Source organism: Salvelinus fontinalis, chromosome 10 (genome assembly GCF_029448725.1).
Source record: "Salvelinus fontinalis isolate EN_2023a chromosome 10, ASM2944872v1, whole genome shotgun sequence".
Lineage (NCBI taxonomy): Eukaryota > Metazoa > Chordata > Actinopteri > Salmoniformes > Salmonidae > Salvelinus > Salvelinus fontinalis.
This window is the reverse complement of record NC_074674.1, coordinates 19230242-19253763: the sequence shown is the minus strand read 5'-3', so window position 1 is coordinate 19253763 and position 23522 is coordinate 19230242. Positions and strand designations below refer to the sequence as shown.

At 45.2% G+C, this 23522-nt stretch overlaps 1 protein-coding gene across 1 annotated transcript in view; it reads left to right on the top strand.

The window, feature by feature from the left end:
• Positions 1-23522, top strand: part of LOC129863756 (seizure 6-like protein) — a 53881-nt gene that overhangs the window by 7279 nt on the left and 23080 nt on the right. Inside the window, exon 2 of the mRNA XM_055935995.1 lies at positions 22836-23330. Within this exon, the coding sequence (XP_055791970.1) occupies positions 22836-23330 (495 nt within the window). The remainder of the gene's footprint in view (positions 1-22835; positions 23331-23522) is intronic.

The window sequence follows — 23522 nt, the reverse complement described above, 5'->3', positions numbered from 1 at the left end:
AAGCGAATGGAACAAAATGGGCCTACCTGAACTGGTCGAATGGAAACTCTCGGTTTAGTTCTGTTTTACAACTGTTTGGACTAATTTCACCCCAGATCAGCTAGATGCAGGGAAGAGTGTGCATGGCGGTCTGTCTGCCACCTTGATTATTCCAATTATTCCAATTTGTCTCTCGACCTGTGCACCTACGTTATAAACTTTAATTTGTAGGCTAGATTGTAGCAACCTCATGATGGGTATAGGACAAATACATAATGCAGTAGCCTAAATCTATCGATGTAACATTGAGCTAGCTGGGTGAATTGAATATGAATGACAGTCATCCAAAATACTGTAATAGAAACAAGGTCATGCCCCCCCCCCCCCCCCTTAAACAGCCCAACCACCACTGGTTGGACATCTCTGAAGGTGCTTAGGCCATTAGGCTAGAGCTACAGTCAACCTATTATTTTCTGGTCTTGATGAGAGAGCTTGTTAAACAGGCCGTAAGCCTACGGCATGACGCGTGGGAGTCAAACAAAGAAATAACACAAAACTCACAGCAATTAGCATAGCCAATCGTTGTTCGGGATTCTGCCTACGAATTTATGAATATCTCTGGTTGTCGGGAAAAAAATACATGTGTGCAAGCGTGCGTGTGTGTGGTGTGTGCAGAGTTTAGAAAACGTGGGGGTTTGTCTGGTTGCTGCAGCATGATCTGGAGCCGCGCTCGACAAAGGTGATGAAGACGTTGCAGGGTCCCCCCTTTAGTGTGTGTGTGTGTGTGTGTGTGTGTGTGTGTGTGTGTGTGTGTGTGTGTGTGTGTGTGTGTGTGTGTGTGTGTGTGTGTGTGTGTGTGTGTGTGTGTGTGTGTGTGTGTCAGACAGGCTATCTATTAACCTCCACTATCCCCGCGGCTAACTGAATGTCAGACAAAGACAGCACCGTTTCTCTGTTGCTAATGTTCTCTATGTAATCAACATGGTCTCTCACTCTCTCTCGCTCTTCTGCCCAGTTCATGGGCTATACAATAACAAATGATTGTGTGTTTAGCCTTCCCGAGAGGCTGTTAGTTATTCCTCCTCATCACGTGTTGATAAAGACGGCGATATAATATTATCCTATTAGAACTCTGTGTTCGGTAGCCATATAGCCGATCTGTTTTCTAGTCATATCACAGACAGTGGGCTGCCATACAACTGTCTCTAATACATTAATTGTATCAGCTTCTGCTGTGTGTGTGTGTGTGTGTGTGTGTGTGTGTGTGTGTGTGTGTGTGTGTGTGTGTGTGTGTGTGTGTGTGTGTGTGTGTGTGTGTGTGTGTGTGTGTGTGTGTGTGTGTGTGTGTGTGTGTGTGTGTGTGTGTGTGTGTGCGACATTTCTGAGAAATTTGCTATGCGCAGATATTTCATCGGGAGGAGAATGTGTGTTGTTATTAGATTGACCTCATTTCCGCATGCGAGAGGTTATGACAATTGTATCATCGCGGTCTCCCACCCCGACACCAGTTGACGGTGACTGTATCGGCTAGGGCACAGAGCTCTGGTCTCTCCATGAACGTAGGGCTCTACCTGGTCTAAAGCACGGGTCTCCAACAGGTCGATCGCGAGCTATCAGTAGCTCGCAGCTCACATATGAGTAACTCGCCAAACAATTCTGAAAGTAGGCCTACATTACATTTTTCGTGTTTTCCACCGCAAACTGTCATAAACAAATCTCGCATGTATCAGACACCGAAATCTCCCAGCTACTATCTAATCAACGTAACATTGACATTATCCCACCGCTGGTTAGGTTCTATTGGCTTAAAAAGCCAAACATAACACAAAATATCTGCCATTTAATTAACAACAATATTGCCCCTGTCTGTCTGTGTGGTACGCGCGTTTGTCTGTCACTCCGTGTGTAGTAAGTTGATGTGATAACCGTCTTGTGGGTTGACAGAAATACTTTCCACAAAAACCTCTCAATTAAATGTTAACTGCAAAGTGGCCTTACTTGTCAGAAGTATATCATGAGTAAGTATATCATTTGTATTTGTTATTTGCAAACTTTGCAATGAAATGAGCAACAGCAGTACAGAGCCATTGCTAGACTGACACATTACTCACTTGCTAGATGCGCAATTGAAGGGCCAGATGCGCAATTAAAGGGGAATTACACTCAAAATCTAAATTGGTTAGTTTTCTTCCAAGACCTAAATAACAAGATCTTCTGATGTGAATTAAGCATTGACATGGACCCAGAACATTCTATTTCTTTTTGTCTCTATGAACAATTGTAATTTTGAGAGTGGAAACCTGCCAAAATCTAAACTGAAACTGACAAAACATAAATTGAGGGAAAAAATCACAGATTTTATAGGGCCCCCCTTTAGAGTTGTTTAGTAACCATTATTTTACCAGGTATATTGACAGAAAACATAATGCACTACTTTCTCTTGTACACTAAGGACCTGGGGAAGAGAAGAATATGCCTATTTGAAAGCTATAAAAAAAAGAGTAGCTTGTGACATTTTTCATATTTTTTAAGTAGCACTCATGCCAGAAAAGGCTGAAGACCCCTGCTCTAGAGTCTAGCCAGTCTCTCCTCTCCTGTCCTCTCTCCTCTACCTCTCTCCTCTCTTCTCCTCTACTCTTTTCTCTTCCCCCTTCACCTCTCCCCTTTTCTCTTCTCCTCTTCCCTACCTACCCTTCCCCTGGTGTTACATTCACTTCCCCTTTCCTGTCATCCTTTTCTCTTCTCTTCTGTTCTCTCTCTCTCCTCTTCCCCCTTTCCTTTCTTCTCTCTTCATACTCTCCTCTCCCTTCCTTTCCAATATCTTTCTCCCCCTCCTCTCTCTCCTCGCTGTGGCAGGTTGTCTGTTCTCTCCTCTGTAAAACTCACTCAGCCGTAATTTGTCTTTCTCCTCTCATCACATCACCTCTTATTTTTTCCTCACCATCCATCGTGTTCTCTCATTCGGCAGAGGCCCACCCTTGCTTCTTCTTGCTTTTCTAAAGGCTGAGTAGACGGAAGCTGTAACTGTGAACAACACAGGGAAATATGTCCTTTAGCGCAATCAGCCCAGTCTTCTTATTGGAAAACCAACTAAGATCTAAGAATCCTATAACACATTTTTTCCATAGTATGGACAGAATATCTATTTCCATTTAACATCAAAACGGTGTGTGTGTGTGTGTGTGTCCAGGATTATCAGTTCTGGCTGACTGTGGGGTTATAGGGATGCTGCTGACACTATTCCACAATAAAAGCAATTAACTGCAGCTTAACTGTGTGGCTAAGCTGCTCTGAACCCATCCGCAGTGTGTGTGTGCGTGCGTGCATGCGTGTGCGTGTGCGTGTGTGTGTGATTGAACTGTCAGGGCTTTTGTGTTGGGCTGTCTCTTCCTCTGCTCTTTTCCTGTTGTTGCTGTTGTTGGCCTGACTAGGTGTTTGTGCTTTGACGTTTCCATGGCTTTAACCCAGCCTCTGCTGGGGTCGGGATGAGAACAGAACAGAAGTTTGTACCAGGATAATAACTCAGTGAGAGTACTAGGCCGGGATTCAATAGTGATGGTGCTTTTTTAGCTGTGCTCATTTTTAAAGCCCCCGTTTCCGCTCTCGCGGAGACCGCATTCACGGCAAATGCAGATTATGTCGGCTCATTCCAAAATTACCTTTAAATGTCAAGCCCGCTTTAAGGCGGCTCTACCACTGATCAGATAGAATCCCGGCCCTAGTCCCACTCCTCTATACCTGACTGGTTGGATTCTAGGGAGTTTTTCCTAGCCGCCGTGCTGCTACACCTGCATTGCTTGCTGTTTGGGGTTTTAGGCTGGGTTTCTGTACAGCACTTTGAGACATCAGCTGATGTGAGAAGGGCTTTATAAATCAATTTGATTTGAATTTGATTTGATTAAACCGCATATGTTTCACACTCACAACCACACTCTCCTCTCCATAGCATGGCGTTGAAACCACTAATCATAGGATGACGCTATGGCATGTCTGGATGTTAAAAAGGATGAAAATGTGCAATACCCTGAGCTATTTCAGAGTTAACGGTTGAGGGTCATTTGTTAGCGTCACATTTGTGCCCAGTATAACGTGTGGTAAGCCTTTCTGTCTGGGCCCTGTTCAATACTAACTGTCATTTTAAGGCTGATGGCTGTGAGGTGAGTTTGTGGCTTCAGTTGATTGGCACGATCAGGAGCGTTTCCAGCCGAGCGTTTTATACTGTTCATGTTTCATCTTCCATTTGCTTCAAAGCCTCGTCCCTCATCGCCATCATCTGAATGGCCTACTCTTCCGTCTCCCTTCATTACAGAGTCCCATTGAAGAGCCTGTCTGGTCCCGTTCCCGAAAGTCTGTGTGTGCGCGCGGCGCGCGCGTGTGTCTGTGTGATAAAGGAAGGCGCTACTCAGATCGACACCGATAGCTACGGCTGTCTGGCGTGATGTTTTGTCCTGTTCACTTCTCAGATGCTTCTCTTCTCTGAGCTACTACTGAAGAGGGGGGGGGGAGGGGGGCAGCTTGCAGAGTTTGAATGTAGCAGTTTTACGCAACTCCAACGTGGCAGCTACACTAACACTCTGAAAGCTTCTAAACTGAAACGTTTCTATCGAACTCAGATTTCATCCTAACTCTGTGTGGATATGACTGTTATTGAGAGTTTTCTACTTCTCTCCCTCCATCGTCTCACCTGCCTACCAGACCGCTCGCGCGCGTGCATAAGTGTGCGTTGATTTTTGTTCACCCACACCAGACACGATCAGGACGTGCAGGCTGAAATATCAAAACGAACTCTGAACCAACTATATTCATTTGGGGACAGGTCGAAAAGCAATAAACATTTAAGGCAATTTATCTAGCTAGCTTGCTGTTGCTAAATCATTTGTCCTGGGATATAAACATTGGGTTGTTACTTTACCTGAAATGCACAAGGTCCTCTACTCTGACAATTAATCCACAGATAAAAGGGTAAACCGAGTTAGTTTCTAGTAATCTCTCCTCCTTCAGTCTTCTTCTTTGGACTTTATATGCCAGTTGGCAACCAACTTTGAGGTGCATTACCACAACCAACTGGACTGGGGTGTGGACCTCAGTTAAATTTTCAATCACCCACGGGGGTATATGCTCCTAAAAACCAATGAGGAGATGGGAGAGGCTGGACTTATTCGCGTCAAGCGTCACAAATAGAACCAAGTTCTATTTTAGCGCCTGGCTATGCAGACGCGCGCGAGCAGCGTGGGTGCAGTGACTGAATAACATGTTTGTGTAAAGGAATTTTGCAACGCTCCCTCACGCGACGCTTGCAGTGTGGTCAGCATGTCAGAGATAGTTTGGTGGAAAAAGCCTATTAAAACTGTAAGACAGTAAAAACAATCCATCCCCCTGTAACTCTCCCTCTGGCTCTTTGTTGTCGCGCTCCACTTTTCAGCTAATCTATGACGTTGGGATCGTTAACATGAAAAAGAAATCCCTAACCAAAAAAGTTTTTCCCCCCCAACAAAATCTAAATCACAGTGCAGTTATCACAAAACTACCACTAACAGGTCCGGATCATCATCATAAAGGGAACATTTTTAATTGAACAAATACCTAACGCAACAATGCTGTAATGTTGGTAGGAGGAGACATGCATCTTTCAAACTATTTGCCACAGATATAAAGCGCTCCGCACATCATCATCGTTACCGGTTGTAAAAATGACAGAGAGTGAGACAGGGAAGCCACAGTCCTGTATGGCAATTCAATGAAATGAGAAGGTGGGGAAATGCAAACTTTGCGAGGTAGAATTGAGCTCCAGTGGCAGTACAAGTGCAATGCTTAACCATCTGAAAGGGAGCCACCGTGAGATCCAAACTGTTGCTGGCAGCAGCGCAGGCCCCCAAAAACAGACATCAGACAGGCTCTTCACACGAAGGTAGTGCGATAAGTGACAGAGTGAGAAAATCGCAGTGCTAATTAAAAAAATTATTGCAGTTGATATGCAGCCATTGTCGGTGGTACACTCTTAGAATAAAGGGTTCCAAAGGGTTCTTCGACTGTCCCCATAGGAGCATCCTTTTTGGTTCCAGGTAGAACCCTTTTGGGTTCCATGTAGAACCCTCTGTGGAAAGGGGACAGCCGAAGAACCCTTTTAGATTCTAGATGGCACCTTTTTTTCAAAGAGAATTTCGGCTTCAGTCCCCACGATGGCATATCTAGAACCAGACTACAAGATGCCATGTTGAAAAACTGTGACGGCCAGGATGGAGAAATTGTACAGTGATTGCTCTGCAGGTACAAACGCAAGCTCTCAAACACCCCATATGTGGCGTTAACAACAGACTGTTGGACATTTATGAACACGCTGTCATTCATCACTCCAGCGAGCCATCACATTCATGAGAAATAAGATATGAAGTCCCATGTATTGAACACTGAGAACATAGGAGAGGCACACAGCAGAGAACCTAAAAATGGCATTAACTACCATCGTTGCTGAGTGGGCGTGGGACAGCAGTAAGCTGAGCGCCGTCCGAGAGGGGAAATATCTATGTGAGAATAGAGACAGCATTGCTTCTTCTAACAAAAACATCATACCTCCAATACCGGCAGCTTGTTGACAAAACGGGCTCCAGAAACAAACTATGACAATACAGTGTAGTTCAAGGGAGGTTAAGTTTCAAAATTACATTAGAATTATATTACACATTACATTTGCATTGTAACGTCATTCTGCTAGCTACTAAATTTGAATTATGTTCGAGTGTCCATGATATGAACATATGTTCAGCATGACATTCATGTGAGCATTTCACGTTTGTCTGCAGCCAGCCAGTAGCCCTGGGCGGAGCATTGCACCCTAGGGGTTGAAATGCACTCTGGGAGAGTAGTATGCTGTGAAAATCTATGGTGTTTACTAGAGACTATTGTAAAATAGAAGCTTCAGAAATGTCAATACAAAACCTAGGAGGCTCGTGGTTCTCACCCCATTCCATAGACATACACAGCAATTATGACCACTTACGGAGGATGTCCTACAAACTATCAGAGCATGAACTGACATGTTGTCCAACCAATCAAAGGATCAGAGAACGAATCCAGTACTAAAAGCATAAGCTACAGCTAGCTAGCACTGCCGTGCATAACATGTGTTGAGTAGTTGACTCAAAGAGAGAGAAAGACAATAATTGAACACTTTTGAACAAATGTATTTATTTAAAAATGAAGGAGAAGCAAAAGAGAGCGAGAGAGCTAGTGAAGGCAGCTAGCGAGTTTAGCCTACTCAAACACCTGGCTCAAACAGAGAGTGATGCTATGTTAGCTAGCTGGCTATGGCTATCCAACACTGGAACTCTTCCAAGTCAAGGTACGTTTTTGGTTTTATTAATTTTTGCCACCGGGATCAGCCGGTGTAACCGCTAAACTGCTTGCTGACTGTGCACTGTATTGCAAGATTGTAGCGAGTTTACAAATGCATTAGTTCAAGTAGCTATGTTGACCAGCTATGACGTTAGCTAATATGGTGACATTAACGATGTAGGCTGTGTATAGTGGTTAAGGTTATGATATGAAGGTTTGACTTGGAAAGGATTTTTCGCCTGGTCACAGACATCTAATGTGTTGTGCACTGAAGTCCACAGAAGGGAAAAGGTGAGAGGAGGAGAGGGCGTAGATGCGGGAAGGAATTCTACAACGAGCAAAATGATCATGCTGTTTGTATGTGGCCGCTATGAAAGTGAACTGTATTTGCGTGTGATCATGGGGTGTATTCATTCTGCCAATTCTGTTGAAAACATCTTAAACGGAAGCAAACAGAATGAAGCTTTTTAAACACCTGAATTTGTCCAATAGAAACTGTCGTTTGCAACTGTTGGACCAATGATTACACCCTAGATCAGCTAGATGCAGGCAAGACTGCCTGTCACCTTGATTGCTCTTAATTTTTCTCTCGACCTGTGCACTTACGTTATAAAGTTGTAGCAACCTCATGATAGGTGCAAAGAAAAGTTGAGTATCATGTAGTAGCCTAAACCTATCGATTGTACATTAAGCTGGGTGAATGGAATATGAATGACAGTCAAACAATGTGCTGTAATAGAGATAAGGCCATGCTCATAAAAAATAAATAATTGTCCTCCCTCATCTTAAATGGCACTGACCACCACTGGACTATACAGTATATACACACTCACTTGCACACACTACACTGACACTCTCACACAGCCCACACACATTCACATACACTACATACACACACACATACACACAAACACACACACACACACACACACACACATCCCGACACAACACAAACACACACACACACACAGACACTTTTACACTCATCATATTCTGCTGCTACTCTGTTCTTTATTTTACTCTTATTATTATCTATCCTGATGTCTAGTCACTTTACCCTGCCTTTATGTACATATCTACCTCAAATACCTTATTATTATCCATCCTGATGCCTATTCACTTTACCCTGCCTTCATGTACATATCTACCTCACATACCTTATTATTATCTATCCTGATGCCTAGTCACTTTACCCTGCCTTCATGTACATATCTACCTCATATACCTTATTATTATCTATCCTGATGTCTAGTCACTTTACCCTGCCTCATGTACATATCTATGTTAAATACCTCGTGCCCCTGCAGTTTGATTTGGTACTTGTACTCCCTGTATATAGCTCCATTCTTGAGTATTTTATTCCTCTTGTGTTACTATTTTCCTTTGTATTATTATTTTTTAACTCTGTATCATTGGGAAGGGCTCTGAAGCAAACATTTCACGGGAAAGTCTACAGCTGTTGTATTTGGCACATGTGACAAATAAGATTTGAATCATTCTACACCGTCGTACTACACCGGCTCTGACGCTCGTCGGATGTGGCAGGGCTTGCAAACCATTACAGACTACAAAGGGAAGCACAGGCAAGAGCTGCCCAGTGACACAAGCCTACCAGACAAGCTTCTATGCTCGCTTCGAGGCAAATAACACTGAAACATGCATGAGAGCACCAGCTGTTCCGGAAGACTGTGATCACGCTCTCCGCAGCCGATGTGAGTAAGACCAATCAACAGGTCAACATTCACAAAGCCACAGGGCCAGATGGATTACCAGGATGTGTACTGCGAGCATGCGCTGACCAACTGGCAAGTGTCTTCACTGACATTTCCAACCTCTCCCTGTCAGAGTCTGTAATACCAACATGTTTTAAGCAGACCACCATAGTCCCTATGCCCAAGAACACTAACATAACCTGCCTAAATAACTACCGACCTGTAGCACTCACGTCTGTAGCCATGCAGTGCTTTGAAGGGCTGGTCATGGCTCACATATGCACCATTATCCCAGAATCCCTAGACCCACTCCAAATTGCATACCGCCCCAACAGATCCACAGATGATGCAATCTCTATTGCACCCCACAGTGCCCTTTCTCACCTGGACAAAAGGAACACCTATGTGAGAATGCTATTTATTGACTACAGCTCAGTGTTCAACACCATAGTGCCCTCAAAGCTCATCAATAAGCGAAGGACTCTGGGACTAAATACCTCCCTCTGCAACTGGATCCTGGACTTCCTGACGGGCCGCCCCCAGGTGGTAAGGGGGCCCCTCAGGGGTGCGTGCTCAGTCCCCTCCTGTACTCCCTGTTCACTCATGACTGCATGGCCAGGCATGACTCCAACACCATCATTAAGTTTGCTGATGACACAACAGTGGTAGGCCTGATCACCGACAACGACGAGACAGCTTATAGGGAGGAGGTCAGAGACCTGGCCGTGTGGTGACAGGACAACAACCTCTCCCTCAACTTGATTAAGACAAAGGAGATGATTGTGGACTACAGGAAAAAGTAGGACCGAGCACACCCCATTCTCATTGACGGGGCTGCAGTGGAGCAAGTTGAGAGCTTCAAGTTCCTTGGTGTCCACATCACCAACAAACTAACATGGTCCATGTACACCAAGACAAAAGGGCACGACAAAGAGGGCACAACAAAACCTATTCCCCCTCCGGAAACTGAAAAGATTTGGCATGGGTCCTCAGATCCTCAAAAGGTTCTACAGCTGCACCATCGAGAGCATCCTGGCTGGTTGCATCACTGCCTGGTATGGCAACTGCTCGGCCTCCGACCGCAAGGCACTACAGAGGGTAGTGCGTACGGCCCAGTACATCACCGGGGCCAAGCTTCCTGCCATCCAGGACCTCTATACCATGCGGTGTCAGAGGAAGGCCCTAAAAGGTGTAAAAGACTCCAGCCACCCTAGTCATAGACTGTCCTCTCTGCTACTGCACGGCAAGCGGTACCGGAGCGCCAAGTCTCGGTCCAAGAGGCTTCTAAACAGCTTCTACCTCCAAGCCATAAGACTCCTGAACATCTAATCAAATGGCTACCCAGACTATTTGCATTGCCCGCCCCTCTTTTACAATGCTGCTACTCTCTGATGTTATCATCTATGCGTAGTCACTTTAATAACTCTACCTACATGTACATTTTACCTCAACTAACCGGTGCCCCCGCACATTGACTCTGTATCAGCACCCCCCCTGTATATGGTCTCTCTATTGTTATTTTACTGCTGCTCTTTAATTACTTGTTAATTTTATTTGTTATTCTTATCCATATTTTTTAGAACTGCATTGCTGGTTAGGGGCTCGTAAGTAAGCATGTCATGGTAAGGTCTACCTGTTGTATTCGGCGCATGTGACTAATAAAATTTGATTTGATTTTGATTGATTTGATTTTGTCTGGCACCCATAGCTATCATATGCAGTACCATTTCTGCCTTGTGAATTCACATATAATTGTGTTATTCTTTCTTAAACCATGTACACAAGGCCAAAATGATCCTCCTTATGACAGCTAGGAGGCAATGCAGTTCCATCTACCGCAGTCATGGCTACCATGGCAGTTTAAACGTTAACATATTTTTTTAAACATTTGACCTAGTTGGGACTTTTAGAAATTAGAACACGGGATTGATCTGTGCCTGTGGAGAGTAGGGGAGAGTGGAGAGGGGGAGAAAGAGAGAGAGAGAGATATCATATAATACCATTGACATTCAAACCAGTAGATAGCGATAGCGGTGACATATTCCTATGAAAACCTCCCTATGGCGTATGAAGCTGGAAATATTTGAATTTGAAGCGAGCCATATTACTCACTGGGGCTGAATGCCACCAAACAATCGCTAACAATCATGGTTAATGTGGCCATAACAAGCAAATGATCATGGTCCATGTAGTTGTTTTCATCCTGCCTGAGAGAGTCAACCTGGTTTAATGTCTATGAACCTGTTGCTAGCCTACTGTTAAACCTTTACAGCAGAAGGTTCATTTGAAAGCTTCGCCTCACCTAGAACCTAGCCAGGTCAACATTGGAAAGCAAAACGGACGGCAATTATTAAACCATGATAATCAGAATTACGACTGATTTAAGATGACACTCTTTCGAGTGTCGATTAGTACAGTTAAATACAGAACATTCCGGCATGGTGACTCTCTTAGTCAAATCAAACTTGTGGGGGCATGGACTGAACAAGGTGTCGAAAGCGTTCCACAGGGATGCTGGCCCATGTTGACTCCAGTGCTTCCGACAGTTGTGTCAAGTTGGCTGGACTATTCTTGATACACACGGGAATCTGTTGAGTGTGAAAAACCCAACAGCGTTGGAGTTGTTGACACACTCAAACCAGTGCGTCTACCACCATAATCCGTTCCAAGGCACTTATGTCTTTTGTCTTGCCCGGTCACCCTCTGAATGGTACACATACACAATCCATGTCTCAAATTTCTCAAGGCTTAACAATTCTTCTTTAACGTTTCTCCTCCCCTTCATCTACACTGATTGAAGTGGATTTAACCCTCGTGTAGATTTAACATTCTGTGTACTCCCCTTGTCCTAAGGGTAAAAACAATGACCCGCCTTCACTAAACCCCTACAAATTAAAGCAGCTTAATTGAATTTGAAGCAACCTGTCATTCATCACAAACTTTGTGAATATCTGGGTTTTCCCTCTTCACGATGCAGAAAGACTGCATTTAATCAGTGGACACCACTCGTTTTTATTACAACACACCTGTCGTAATTGTTTTATTTACTAAAGTAGAGGTTTATAATTATTATTATTATTGCTAAAGGTACTGCATAAGTGTAAACATAACTGTTTTTAGCAAGAGATTGCACTTGTATAGCCTAAGAAAGTAGAAGAAATGTGCAGAAAGTTGTTTTGAATGTATTTTATTGAAGGGAAACAATAACAGTCTTGAACTTTTTTGGCAACATAGTGATATATTCTTATATACTGTACAATGAGGAGTTCAACTACAAAATACTTGTCTTCTCCTATTTTTTGAAACATTGCCTCCACCCACAAGGTGTATAAACAACAACAAAATAAACAATAAAATAAGATAATAGATACAAAATAAAAACGTGAAGAACATAAATCAATCAACTCTAATTAGCACATGTAGGACAGTATGCAAGTGTGTGTGCATGGACTTTGCAGATGTATTTCTCACATGTGCAGCACATAGTATTTGTTTTACATTCCTTCTTTGGGGGAAATAATTGGCATCTCCTCCTCTTGCCTGCCCCAGCTGCAGCCTCAGCTGGATCAGGACAAGATTCAGCCCCCTGAACAGCTTTCACAAGCGCAGCAGAGGCTGCTGTGCGGGGGAGGCGCTCCCTTCTTTGAATGTGTGGGGTTACAAGTGCCTTTCCCAGCTGCTCCAGGAACACCCTCTTGTTCCGCTTATCAGGCATCCAGGTAGGGTTGATCTTGTTCCATATCACGAAGGCATTGTATAAGGACACATCAATGATGTTATGGAAGATGACCAGGGGCCAGCGGGCAGTCATCCTCCTGCAGCTGTAAGTTCCAATCACCTACAGCCACCAGGTTGTCCACGCCTCCTTTGTTGTGGATGTAGTCCAGGATGATGGCTGGCTTCCTGTCTTCACGATCACTGATCTCAGCCGTTTTGTGCAGTGTGCTCAGGGGGACCACATTCTTGTTCCTCTTTGGGAGGTAAGAAACTAGAGTGGTGGTGGGGGTGAAGGCCAACTTTGATGAGAAGGCCTCTCTCTTGTTGCGAGGACTGCAGGGGGGAGCTCAGGCTTGTTCTTTCTAACTGTGCCAACCATGGTAATCTTCCTCTTCAGGAGCTGCTGGCTGAGTTCATAAGAGGTGAAGAAACTGTCTCAAGTGACATTGTGCCCCCTCAGTCCATCTGTCACATCAAGCACAACCCACATCCCCTGGTTCTTCTCCGGGCCTCCACTGGTCAGCTTCCCTGTGTAGACTTGCATCTTCCAAGCATAGCTGGATTGTGCGTCACAGGCCACCCATATCTTGATGCCATACTTTGCTGACTTGCTGGGCATATACTGCCGGAAAGGACAGCAACCTTTTGACAAAAGAGATGACTATCAGTAATCAGTATCAGTGTCACAGGAAACAATCACAAATCAATGATATTACAGGAATACATAATACAATTAACAGTGAAAATCACTTACGTTACAGATATGAAAATTGAATGTACCGCTGAATGGAACCAGTTGCTCATCCACTGTTACTTCAGGCCCAGGGTTGTAAAGGCATGGCAGACGCTCCACCCACTTCTCCCAGACTTCTCTTATGGCCGCCAGTTTGTCTCTCACACGTCTTGCAGGTTTTGACTCACGGTTATCAAACCGTAGCATTCTTGAGAAAGTGTGAAAGACTTTCAGTGGCATCGTGGCATGGAAAATCACCCTTCCACTCTCAGCATCCCAGAGACTACATGTAACCTTGCCTTGGGACCTATACACACCCGCTAAGATTAGCAGCCCTATGTAGGCACGCAGGTCAATCTCATCCATCCTTTTCCAGTTGTCTCCATATTTACAGAAACCCTCCAAATGTGTCATCTCCAGGATGATTTGTTTGATTGGCTGGTGTGATGAACATGTAGAATGATGAGGCGATGTCCTGGACATGGGCAACTGCATGTCTTGTGGGCCCTGGGGTCATCCTTGTGACATTTTGTGCTGCCATCCTGCCCTGGTTGTCATATGGTGACCAGGACCATGTTATTTGGCTGTTCTTTGACAGAAAGGTCTCTCTTTCAGCTTGGGGGATTTCTTCTTCATCTGAAGATGATGCATCATGCTCTGGGTTGTATTCTTCCCCATCTTCTTCCTCAGATACCTCCTCCTCTTCTAAATCATTGTTCTCTTGTTCCTCCTGGACATCTGAATAAATCAGATCTACGACCTGTTGGGCACTGAAACGTGCACTCATGGCTTCAGCAAAGAGAGAACTGGGGGGACTGTCATCTGCATCACCTTTATAGCCTCTGACTGCATTCCCCATTAGTAACTTAAGCTTTCAAGACATTCTTATTTTGTCTGAAATTTTGTTTATTTTGTCCGAAATTGTTTTTATTTTGTCTGTGAACTTGAGTCATGTGTGGGGTCGTGGAGGGGAGATGCTGTGTCCTTGTGGTTTTTGTGGTGTGTAAATTATTTTATAACTGCCGGGTCAAAGATGACCCTAAGACAATCTTTGCACCCTGGTGGTGTACAGCTTTAATGGAAATATGAACAAAGGCGATGTTTCAATTTTTCTAATGTCGGGGTCACTCTAGGAAAAGTCATCAAATTTCAAGTTGAAAAAATTTCATTTAGGGGGTTTTCTCTGCTGTTAAACATAGTGGCGGGTCATTTTAGACACTTAAGAGAACACAAGCGCCGGTGACATAATAAGGGATCATAGCTTTCACCTGGATTCGGCTGGTCTATGTCATGGAAGGAGCAGGTGTTCCTATTGTTAAGTACACTCAGTCTAAGTCCAATATCTTTTCTACATCATTTATATCTGGTTTTAGTCTTTTAACTGAAAGCATTTTTCCATCGAAAAAATGTGTGACTAAATAAATAAATAAAATGCTTAGGCGGTCCGCAGAAGCATTTTAATGGAAGAAAAATCTCTGGTACAGTCCTGCTGTAAGATTCATCACACACACACACACACACACACACACACACACACACACACACACACACACACACACACACACACACACACACACACACACACACACACACACACACACACACACACACACACACACACCTACCTCTCGATAGATCAAACACACAAAGACTCTTCTCTACAACCTGAGCTCCCAGATGGATAGAACTGATGGGACCATGACTGGCTGACGTTGATGACATCACCCATTAGGTTGACCCAGGCCCCATATTGATGACATAACCCAGGAGGATAACTGATATTTCTGTGATACCACAAGAGATGATTTGGATGGTGTCATCGTTCTTGGTAGCAGGATGAGATACGGCTAGGTAGTTGGAACGTGGGAGAAGAGTAGAAAAAGATGGACTGACGAGGAACGTATGGCTGCAGTGTGATAGTAGGATAGAAAGAAGAGGAGGAGGGAAGCAGAGAAGTGGTCATCATGAAACCTACAGTACAACCGTAGATAGAGAGAGGAGAACAAGTGAGAGAGCGGAGGAGTGAATAACGAGCTATACATGGCCGTGTTGCTATTGAAAGAAATCGGGTTAGGATTCACCGAAGCCTGCTCTTTGGCTCCACTATAGCCTAGTTAGGATCCTATATGCGTGTCTTTAAATGTGCGCGCGAGAGAGATGTTCAGAAGTCATTGAAACTCTACTCACACACCTGTCTCCCTCCAGTTACCAGTAGCATCAAGGAATGAGGGAGAGAGAATAAAGGAAAGGAGGATATTGAGAGATGAATGGTGGGAGAAGGAGGGCGCGAGAGAGATGGGGGAAGTGTGTGTGTGTGTGGGGGGGGGGGGGGACAGTAGCAAAGGGGCATTGGCAGAAGTAACAGACAGCTTCTCTCTAGGGACAGAAAGCCCTGTTCTGTTTTCACTGCTCTTAACGCACATACATCTGCACAGTGAGCACACAAACGTGTGTGTGTGTGTGTGTGTGTGTGTGTGTGTGTGTGTGTGTGTGTGTGTGTGTGTGTGTGTGTGTGTGTGTGTGTGTGTGTGTGTGTGTGTGTGTGTGTGTGTGTGTTTGTGTGTGTGTGCATGCACGTGCATGTGTGTGTGTGTAATAGAACATGTATCACAGGTACATGGACTTCTTCCAGCCTGAAGCTGTGCATGAAACATGAATAAAATAACAGATAGATATTTCTCCTCACTGGCCACATTAATTGTGAATGGAGAGATCGAATGGAGGAGAGGAAGAAGAGTGGAGGAAGAATGCCTTTTAGCCTGAGGGTTTCCATGGGGATTGGACGTCAACATGGAGAATGTTCAAGAACCTTGCCATCGGCTTGGGGAGCTAACACAAGTCTCCAGGTCTCAGGCAAGGTGACTCGTCTTGTGAGCGTGGTTACACGAACCTTCTTTGTTAGACATGATCGAGTTGGGAGGCAGTTTGAAACAGTAGGCCAACACACATTTTGTTGAAAGGGCTTATTAATCATTGCTAATAGTGCTTATTAATAACTTATGTGTTGCCCTTGAGATACATAGTTACACAACATTCTCTGTATAGAGAAGATCTGGGGGCAGAGAGAGAGGGAGGATGGGATGAAAGGAGAGGAGAGGTATGGACAGAGTACAGAGTACAGAGGAGGTATATAAATAGAAGGATAGAGGAGGGTGTGTGTGAGAGAGAGAGAGAGAGGGAGAGAGAGAGAGAGAGAGAGAGAGAGAGAGAGAGAGAAGAGAGGAGAGAGAGCCCACAGATGATGCCATCTGTTCATAAGAGTTGGTCATGCCTGGGTGGAATAGCACCTGCTTCTGACACCACATACGACCCAGATGGGACTCTGTGCCTGGAACCCTGAACAATGGCATGAGGACGGTGTGAGTCAAGAACCAAAGGCTTTAGAACCGAAAGCTTTAGAACCCAAGGCTTTCGAACTTAGTGTGTGTTTGTTTAGTAGTTGAGTGCAATGTTCCCTCTAAACTGCAACTCCCCGGGACTGCTGCACAGGAGAAATATCAGCTCCTGCAGAGAAGCATGAGATTGAACTTCCCTGAACTTTCTAGAGTTTTCCCTGTTAATTAACACTATCAATGTTTCCCTTTACTGTGGGAATTGTTATCGGATCGATGCAATATTAGCCACTTTCAATTCAACATACCAAAACAAAACAAACTATGCAAGACTTAGTATGCAAACTATGCAAGACTTTTGGGCTCCCGAGTGGTGCACCGGTCTAAGTCACTGCATCTCATTGCAAGAGCCGTCACTTCAGTCCCTGGTTCGAATCCAGGCTGAATCACATCCGGCTGCTCCACACAGACCAGTGCGCCATAACCAATCAGAGCTGCAGTAGGCCTATATGCAAATAGACCATTGCCATATATGGATTTGTGTCGTTCTCTTTGAACTGGACTGTTTTACAACATGAGCGGTCACGATTATTATGCGTTTGTTTTAGAGATCAAAGTGAGAGCTGTAGCCACATTTGTTTACATTCTTTGCTAGTTAGTGAGTTATTATCCCAGTTATAGATCATTTGTAGTCAGCAATGTGGGAGGGATTGCTTACAAGATCACCGAACGTGTACATTTCTAGCCAGTAGTGGAAAAAGTACCCAATAGTCATACTTGAGTAAAAGTAAAGATACCTGTATGGAGTAAAAGTTATCCAAAATATAAATAGTAAAAGAAAGTAGAGATACCCCCCAAAATGACTTAAGTAGTACTTTAAACTATTTTTAATTGAGTACTTTACCCCACTGTTTCTAGACATCTTTGAAAAGCAAGTCAGGTAAAGAGCTTTTTTTTATGTCTTAAAGGGGAAGTGTTGTATTTTGAGACAGGCTTGAATAAACTAAGTAACCAAGAGGCAGAGGATAGCATAATTTGTCTGATTCTCTGTAATAATGGTATGGGAGTATGGGAGTAATAATAAATTGTATTTTGGAAAGTGGTTTCTTGCATAAAACATCACAACAAAATATTCAGTCAACTCCTTTTCTCAAGGACAAGTGGATAAACAGGTTAATATCAAGCCCTGCATGTTTTTTCCCCAAAGTCTCATGGAATGTAAACCACACATTGGTTACTACTATAGGGTGAATGATAAAACTGCTATTTCCATGTTATAATGTTATGGAGTGCATTTTCTCCATTGTTTTTGATGGTTGGCCACTCTGGTAGGCCTACATTATGATCAAATAGCCACAGTAGCCTACTTAAAACAGATACAGTCTCAGTGTTCACAGTAAACGCGCGCCGGGAGTTGCACAGAATTTTCACAATGTTCAAGTTTGTGCTTAGCAGACATGAAATGTGCTCAGTGCCCCCCCCCATAAATTGAGGGAACATTGGTTGTGTGTGTGTGTGTGTGTGTGTGTGTGTGTGTGTGTGTGTGTGTGTGTGTGTGTGTGTGTGTGTGTGTGTGTGTGTGTGTGTGTGTGTGTGTGTGTGTGTGTGTGTGTGTGTGTGCGTGCGTGCGTGCGTGCGTGCGTGCGTGCGTGCGTGAATCAGTGTATCTGAGGGGCAGTTTGCTTCATCTGATGATCTACTCTGAGGTTATTGCTGATTGGTCTACTTTAAATCAGTCCACCAGCCAACCCACAGCCAGACTCAAACATCCAATTACAGATAGCATCGACGTGTGTGTTTGTGTGTAGCTGACGGTTATGAGAGTATGTCTCCGTGGCGTGTTGTCGTCGTAGCTAAGGAATGCTTTCATAGTTACGGTGGGTCCCAGGTTGCCAGTTTGGGGTCTGTAGATGTGTTCAGCTTAGCCAGTCAGATCTCACAACAACAGCAATAAAAACAGACTAACAGACAGTATAATCAGCGGTCCTCTTCTCTACCCACACCGCCTCCTGTGTGTTCCTTTTGAGTTTTCGTAACCTTGGATGTCTTCATTGTGTTCCCACACATCATATAGACAGCTTTCTCTCTCTCTCTCTCTCTCTCTCTCTCTCTCTCTCTCTCTCTCTCTCTCTCTCACACACACAATTGTCCTTCCGCACTTTGTCTCTTCTTCATTGAGATGTTTGGATTCGTTAATGTTTCGGCACATAGTCACAAACACACACACACACAGCGATGTGTTGAACACTGTGTCAGGGACATGATAATGTGTTACTCAGCTCCACAAGGGTGTGAACTTGATATCTTGTGAGTGTGCGTGGGTGGGTGTATGTGTGTGTGTGTGAGAGAGAGAGAGAGAGTTAGTGAATGAGTGGTAGTGAGTCTGTGTTTCCAGGTTGTGTTTTTAAAGTGTTTTAAAGGCATACTGCTAGAAAGTTTCAGGATAGGCCAACAGCATTAGATGTTGTATTTCACTCTCTACAAGCCAAATCTCCGAGGTACCGAATACTGACATCAGGATGTCAGAGAGTGAGGTGTTTTCCTTCATCCCTGATCATAACATCCATGGTTGTGTTTTTTTTGGGGGGGGGGGGGGGGGCTTTTCAGAGCACGCAGAATATAACGCTTTGGTAATAGCATCATCCCTACTGTGAGGGAGCACGCAGAATATAACGCCTCAACATCCCTACTGTGAGGGAGTGAGTCGTCACCATCACAAAGACATTGGTTTAATGTTGTTTGTACAGCATTTTTATCATTTGTTGTTGTATAAAGAAAGTTGGGTCTGTAAAATCCTCCTTATTGTCCTTGGTCGTTCCATGAATACAGCACTACCTTTTCGACAGAAACCACCGTGGTCCTGTGAGGAGTGTCGGCAGGGTAGCCTAGTGGTTAGAGCGTTGGGCTAGTAACCGAAAGGTTGCAAGTTTGAATCCCCGAGCTGACAAGGTACAAATCTGTCGTTCTGCCCCCTGAACAAGGCAGTTAAACCCACTGTTCCTAGGCCGTCATTGTAAATAAGAATTTGTTCATGACTGACGTGCTTAGTTAAATAAGGGTTTGGAGTTAGATGGTAGCGGTCTGGTCCACCTCTAGTCATAAATATATGGGGCACTAGTGTTGGGCTGAGAGACACAGTCAATGTAGTCACACATTTATAATATAGATCTATGAATGGATTCGCTCCTATACAATATAAAGAGCTCAGCTGAGAAGATGTACGATACCAAAACCCTTTTAGTGTTTAACCCAGTGAGGAAGAAAAACGTAGATTTGTATCAGATCAGGCACACCTGTTGTCGTGTATCATCCACGTCTCCTCGTGAGCAGGATGCAAGTTGGTGGCTGATGAAGGTTCGATGGGTGGAGTTGACACTCTCTGCAGATGTTGAGTTGGTGACTGATGAAGGTTCGATGGGTGGAGTTGACTCTCTCTGCAGACGTTGAGTTGGTGGCTGATGAAGGTTCGATGGGTGGAGTTGACTCTCTCTGCAGATGTTGAGTTAATGACTGATGAAGGTTCGATGGGTGGAGTTGACTCTCTGCAGACGTTGAGTTGGTGGCTGATGAAGGTTCGATGGGTGGAGTTGACTCTCTCTGCAGACGTTGAGTTGGTGGCTGATGAAGGTTCGATGGGTGGAGTTGACTCTCTCTGCAGATGTTGAGTTGGTGACTGATGAAGGTTCGATGGGTGGAGTTGACTCTCTCTGCAGACGTTGAGTTGGTGGCTGATGAAGGTTCGATGGGTGGAGTTGACTCTCTCTGCAGACGTTGAGTTGGTGGCTGATGAAGGTTCAATGGGTGGAGTTGACTCTCTCTGCAGATGTTGAGTTAATGACTGATGAAGGTTCGATGGGTGGAGTTGACTCTCTGCAGACGTTGAGTTGGTGGCTGATGAAGGTTCGATGGGTGGAGTTGACTCTCTCTGCAGATGTTGAGTTGGTGACTGATGAAGGTTCGATGGGTGGAGTTGACTCTCTCTGCAGACGTTGAGTTGGTGGCTGATGAAGGTTCGATGGGTGGAGTTGACTCTCTCTGCAGACGTTGAGTTGGTGGCTGATGAAGGTTCGATGGGTGGAGTTGACACTCTCTGCAGACGTTGAGTTGGTGGCTGATGAAGGTTCGATGGGTGGAGTTGACTCTCTCTGCAGACGTTGAGTTGGTGGCTGATGAAGGTTCGATGGGTGGAGTTGACTCTCTGCAGATGTTGAGTTGGTGACTGATGAAAGTTCGATGGGTGGAGTTGACTCTCTGCAGACGTTGAGTTTGTGGCTGATGAAGGTTCGATGGGTGGAGTTGACACTCTCTGCAGACGTTGAGTTTGTGGCTGATGAAGGTTCGATGGGTGGAGTTGACACTCTCTGCAGACGTTGAGTTGGTGGCTGATGAAGGTTCGATGGGTGGAGTTGACACTCTCTGCAGACGTTGAGTTGGTGGCTGATGAAGGTTCGATGGGTGGAGTTGACACTCTCTGCAGACACAACCGACACTATCAAAGTCCAAAGCTGTTTTCTTTATGCCACTGTGAGGATATGGTTTCTAGAAAGCAGCCTGTTCTGAGAGCAGGTGGTAAGTGGTCCAGTGTTTTAGCAGTGTGGAGTGGAGGGGTTGCTGCTGTTTAGGCAGCAACACAGTGATACACTGGCCATGAAGGGCCTGACTGTGTGTGTGTGTGAGTGTATGCGTTGGTGTGCGTGTGTGTGTGTGCCTGCGGGCTTGTGTCCACTGTTCTGTCCTTTTTTAGTGCTGGGCACTTGGAGATGTTATTTTAGCATGCGTGGGAGCAGTGTGCCTGTCTCTGCTTTTTTTAAATGTTCTTCTCACTCTCCCTTTTTCATTCTCCCCCTTCTCTCTCTCTCTCTCCCTTCTCTCTCTCTCTCTCTCTCTCCATCTCCCTTCTCTCTCTCTCTCGCTCGCTCTCTCTCCCTCTCCCTTCTCTCTCTCTCCCTCTCCCTCTCTCTTCGCTCTCTCTCTCCCTCCCCTTCTCTCTCTCTCTCTCTCTTCCCCTTCTCTCTCTCTCTCTCTTCCTCTTCTCTCTCTCTCTCTCCGCCATGCCTGACTGCCTACCCTGTCTCTCCTCGCCCAAAGAGTCTGTGGTCTGCCTGTGTGAGTGTGTGTGTGCATGTGTGTGCATGTGTGTGCATGTGTGTGCATGCAGGTGGTGTGTATGCATGTGGTGTGTGCTTGTGTGCGCGTGTGTGCATTCTGCCTGTTTGTGTGTGCAATAAAGAGCAGGTTATTGGGCTGGGCTGCTCGTCCTGATGCCAGATTGCCCCAGTAGTCCTGATAACAGTGGAACAGGCAATATAACAGACAGTAGAACAAACAGTGGAACATACAGCAGAACAGACAGTGGAACAGACCGTAGAACAGAGAGTGGAACAGACAGTAGAACAAGCAGTGGAACAGAGAGTGGAACAGAGAGTGGAACAGACAGTGGAACAAACAGTGGAACATACAGCAGAACAAACAGTGGAACAGACAGTAGAACAGAGAGTGGAACAGGCAGTAGAACAAACAGTGGAACAGACAGTGGAACAAACAGTAGAACAGAAAGCGGAACACGGTGAAACTGGACAGTTTCCTGCTCCAGAGAGGCCCTAACACAGCCACACTCTCCAGACATAGTCACTAGACACACAGGGGAGAAAGGTTTTCAGGAGCTTCCCTTTGAGTTCCTCAGTCCTGCTGGTTTTTGCTTATCCGTGTAATGTTATACCAGGCTAAAACAGGTCCTAACACAGCCACATCACATTCACTAGACACACAGAGAAGAAAGGCTTTCTGGGAGCTCGGAGCTGTCTCTCTCTTTACTCCAGCTTAAGCGTTCACAGCAGGCCCTCCAGTTCCTCAGTCCCACTGGTTGGCATTTCTCCCTGGAAACAGGCCCGGCTGCAGGAGAGCCCTAACATAGAATGAGTATAAAATACAATTATTCTCAGTGCTAAAAGCAGCACTAGTGTAAAGACTACATATCACCTGTAGTCTCACTCTCTTTTACACTTTTTTTTTCTCTCTCCGTTTCTCTAGGTGAAGTTGACTCCACACCTCCACCCTCCTCCCCCTCCCCTTCTCAAGCCGTAGGGGACACAGACATAGACTCATCCCGAGGGAGAAGTTCCGTGGTTGGGTTAGTGCCCGGGGCGGGGATGGGTGCCACTGGTGATCTGCTCGAGTCATTCCTGGCCCAGAAGGATCGTCTCCTCTACCAGACAGGGGGGGTGGTCCTGCCCTCTGCTCAGCCCCAGGACCTGCTGCCTCTCCTGGGCAGAGGACTGAGCGTGAGGGGCCTGTCTGGAGGTCTCTCTCTGGATCAGCAGGGTCTGTTGAAGAGGATAGGATCCCTAGTCTCACAGCCCCACGACAGTGGACCCCTCCTCCCGTCACAGCCCTCCCAATCCGACAACAACCCCATCCCCTCCTCCCAGCCCGGGACACACACATCCACACACACACCGCTGGGACAGCGAGATGAGGTCACCGCTATTGTCATGGCGACCATGGCTGCAGACACACCTTCACCAGGTATATGTTAGAGAATGTTCTCCATGTTAGAGAACGCCTCGTCCTTTTTACAGAAAGCAGTTGTTTACCTTTCTCTGACTGAAGACATAGATGTGCTTATCTCACCAGCATCTTGGATTACGCTGTGAAAATAAATTGCTTTTCCAATATTTTTCCAGTATTGTTTGTCATCTCCGCTCCTCACCTCCTCTT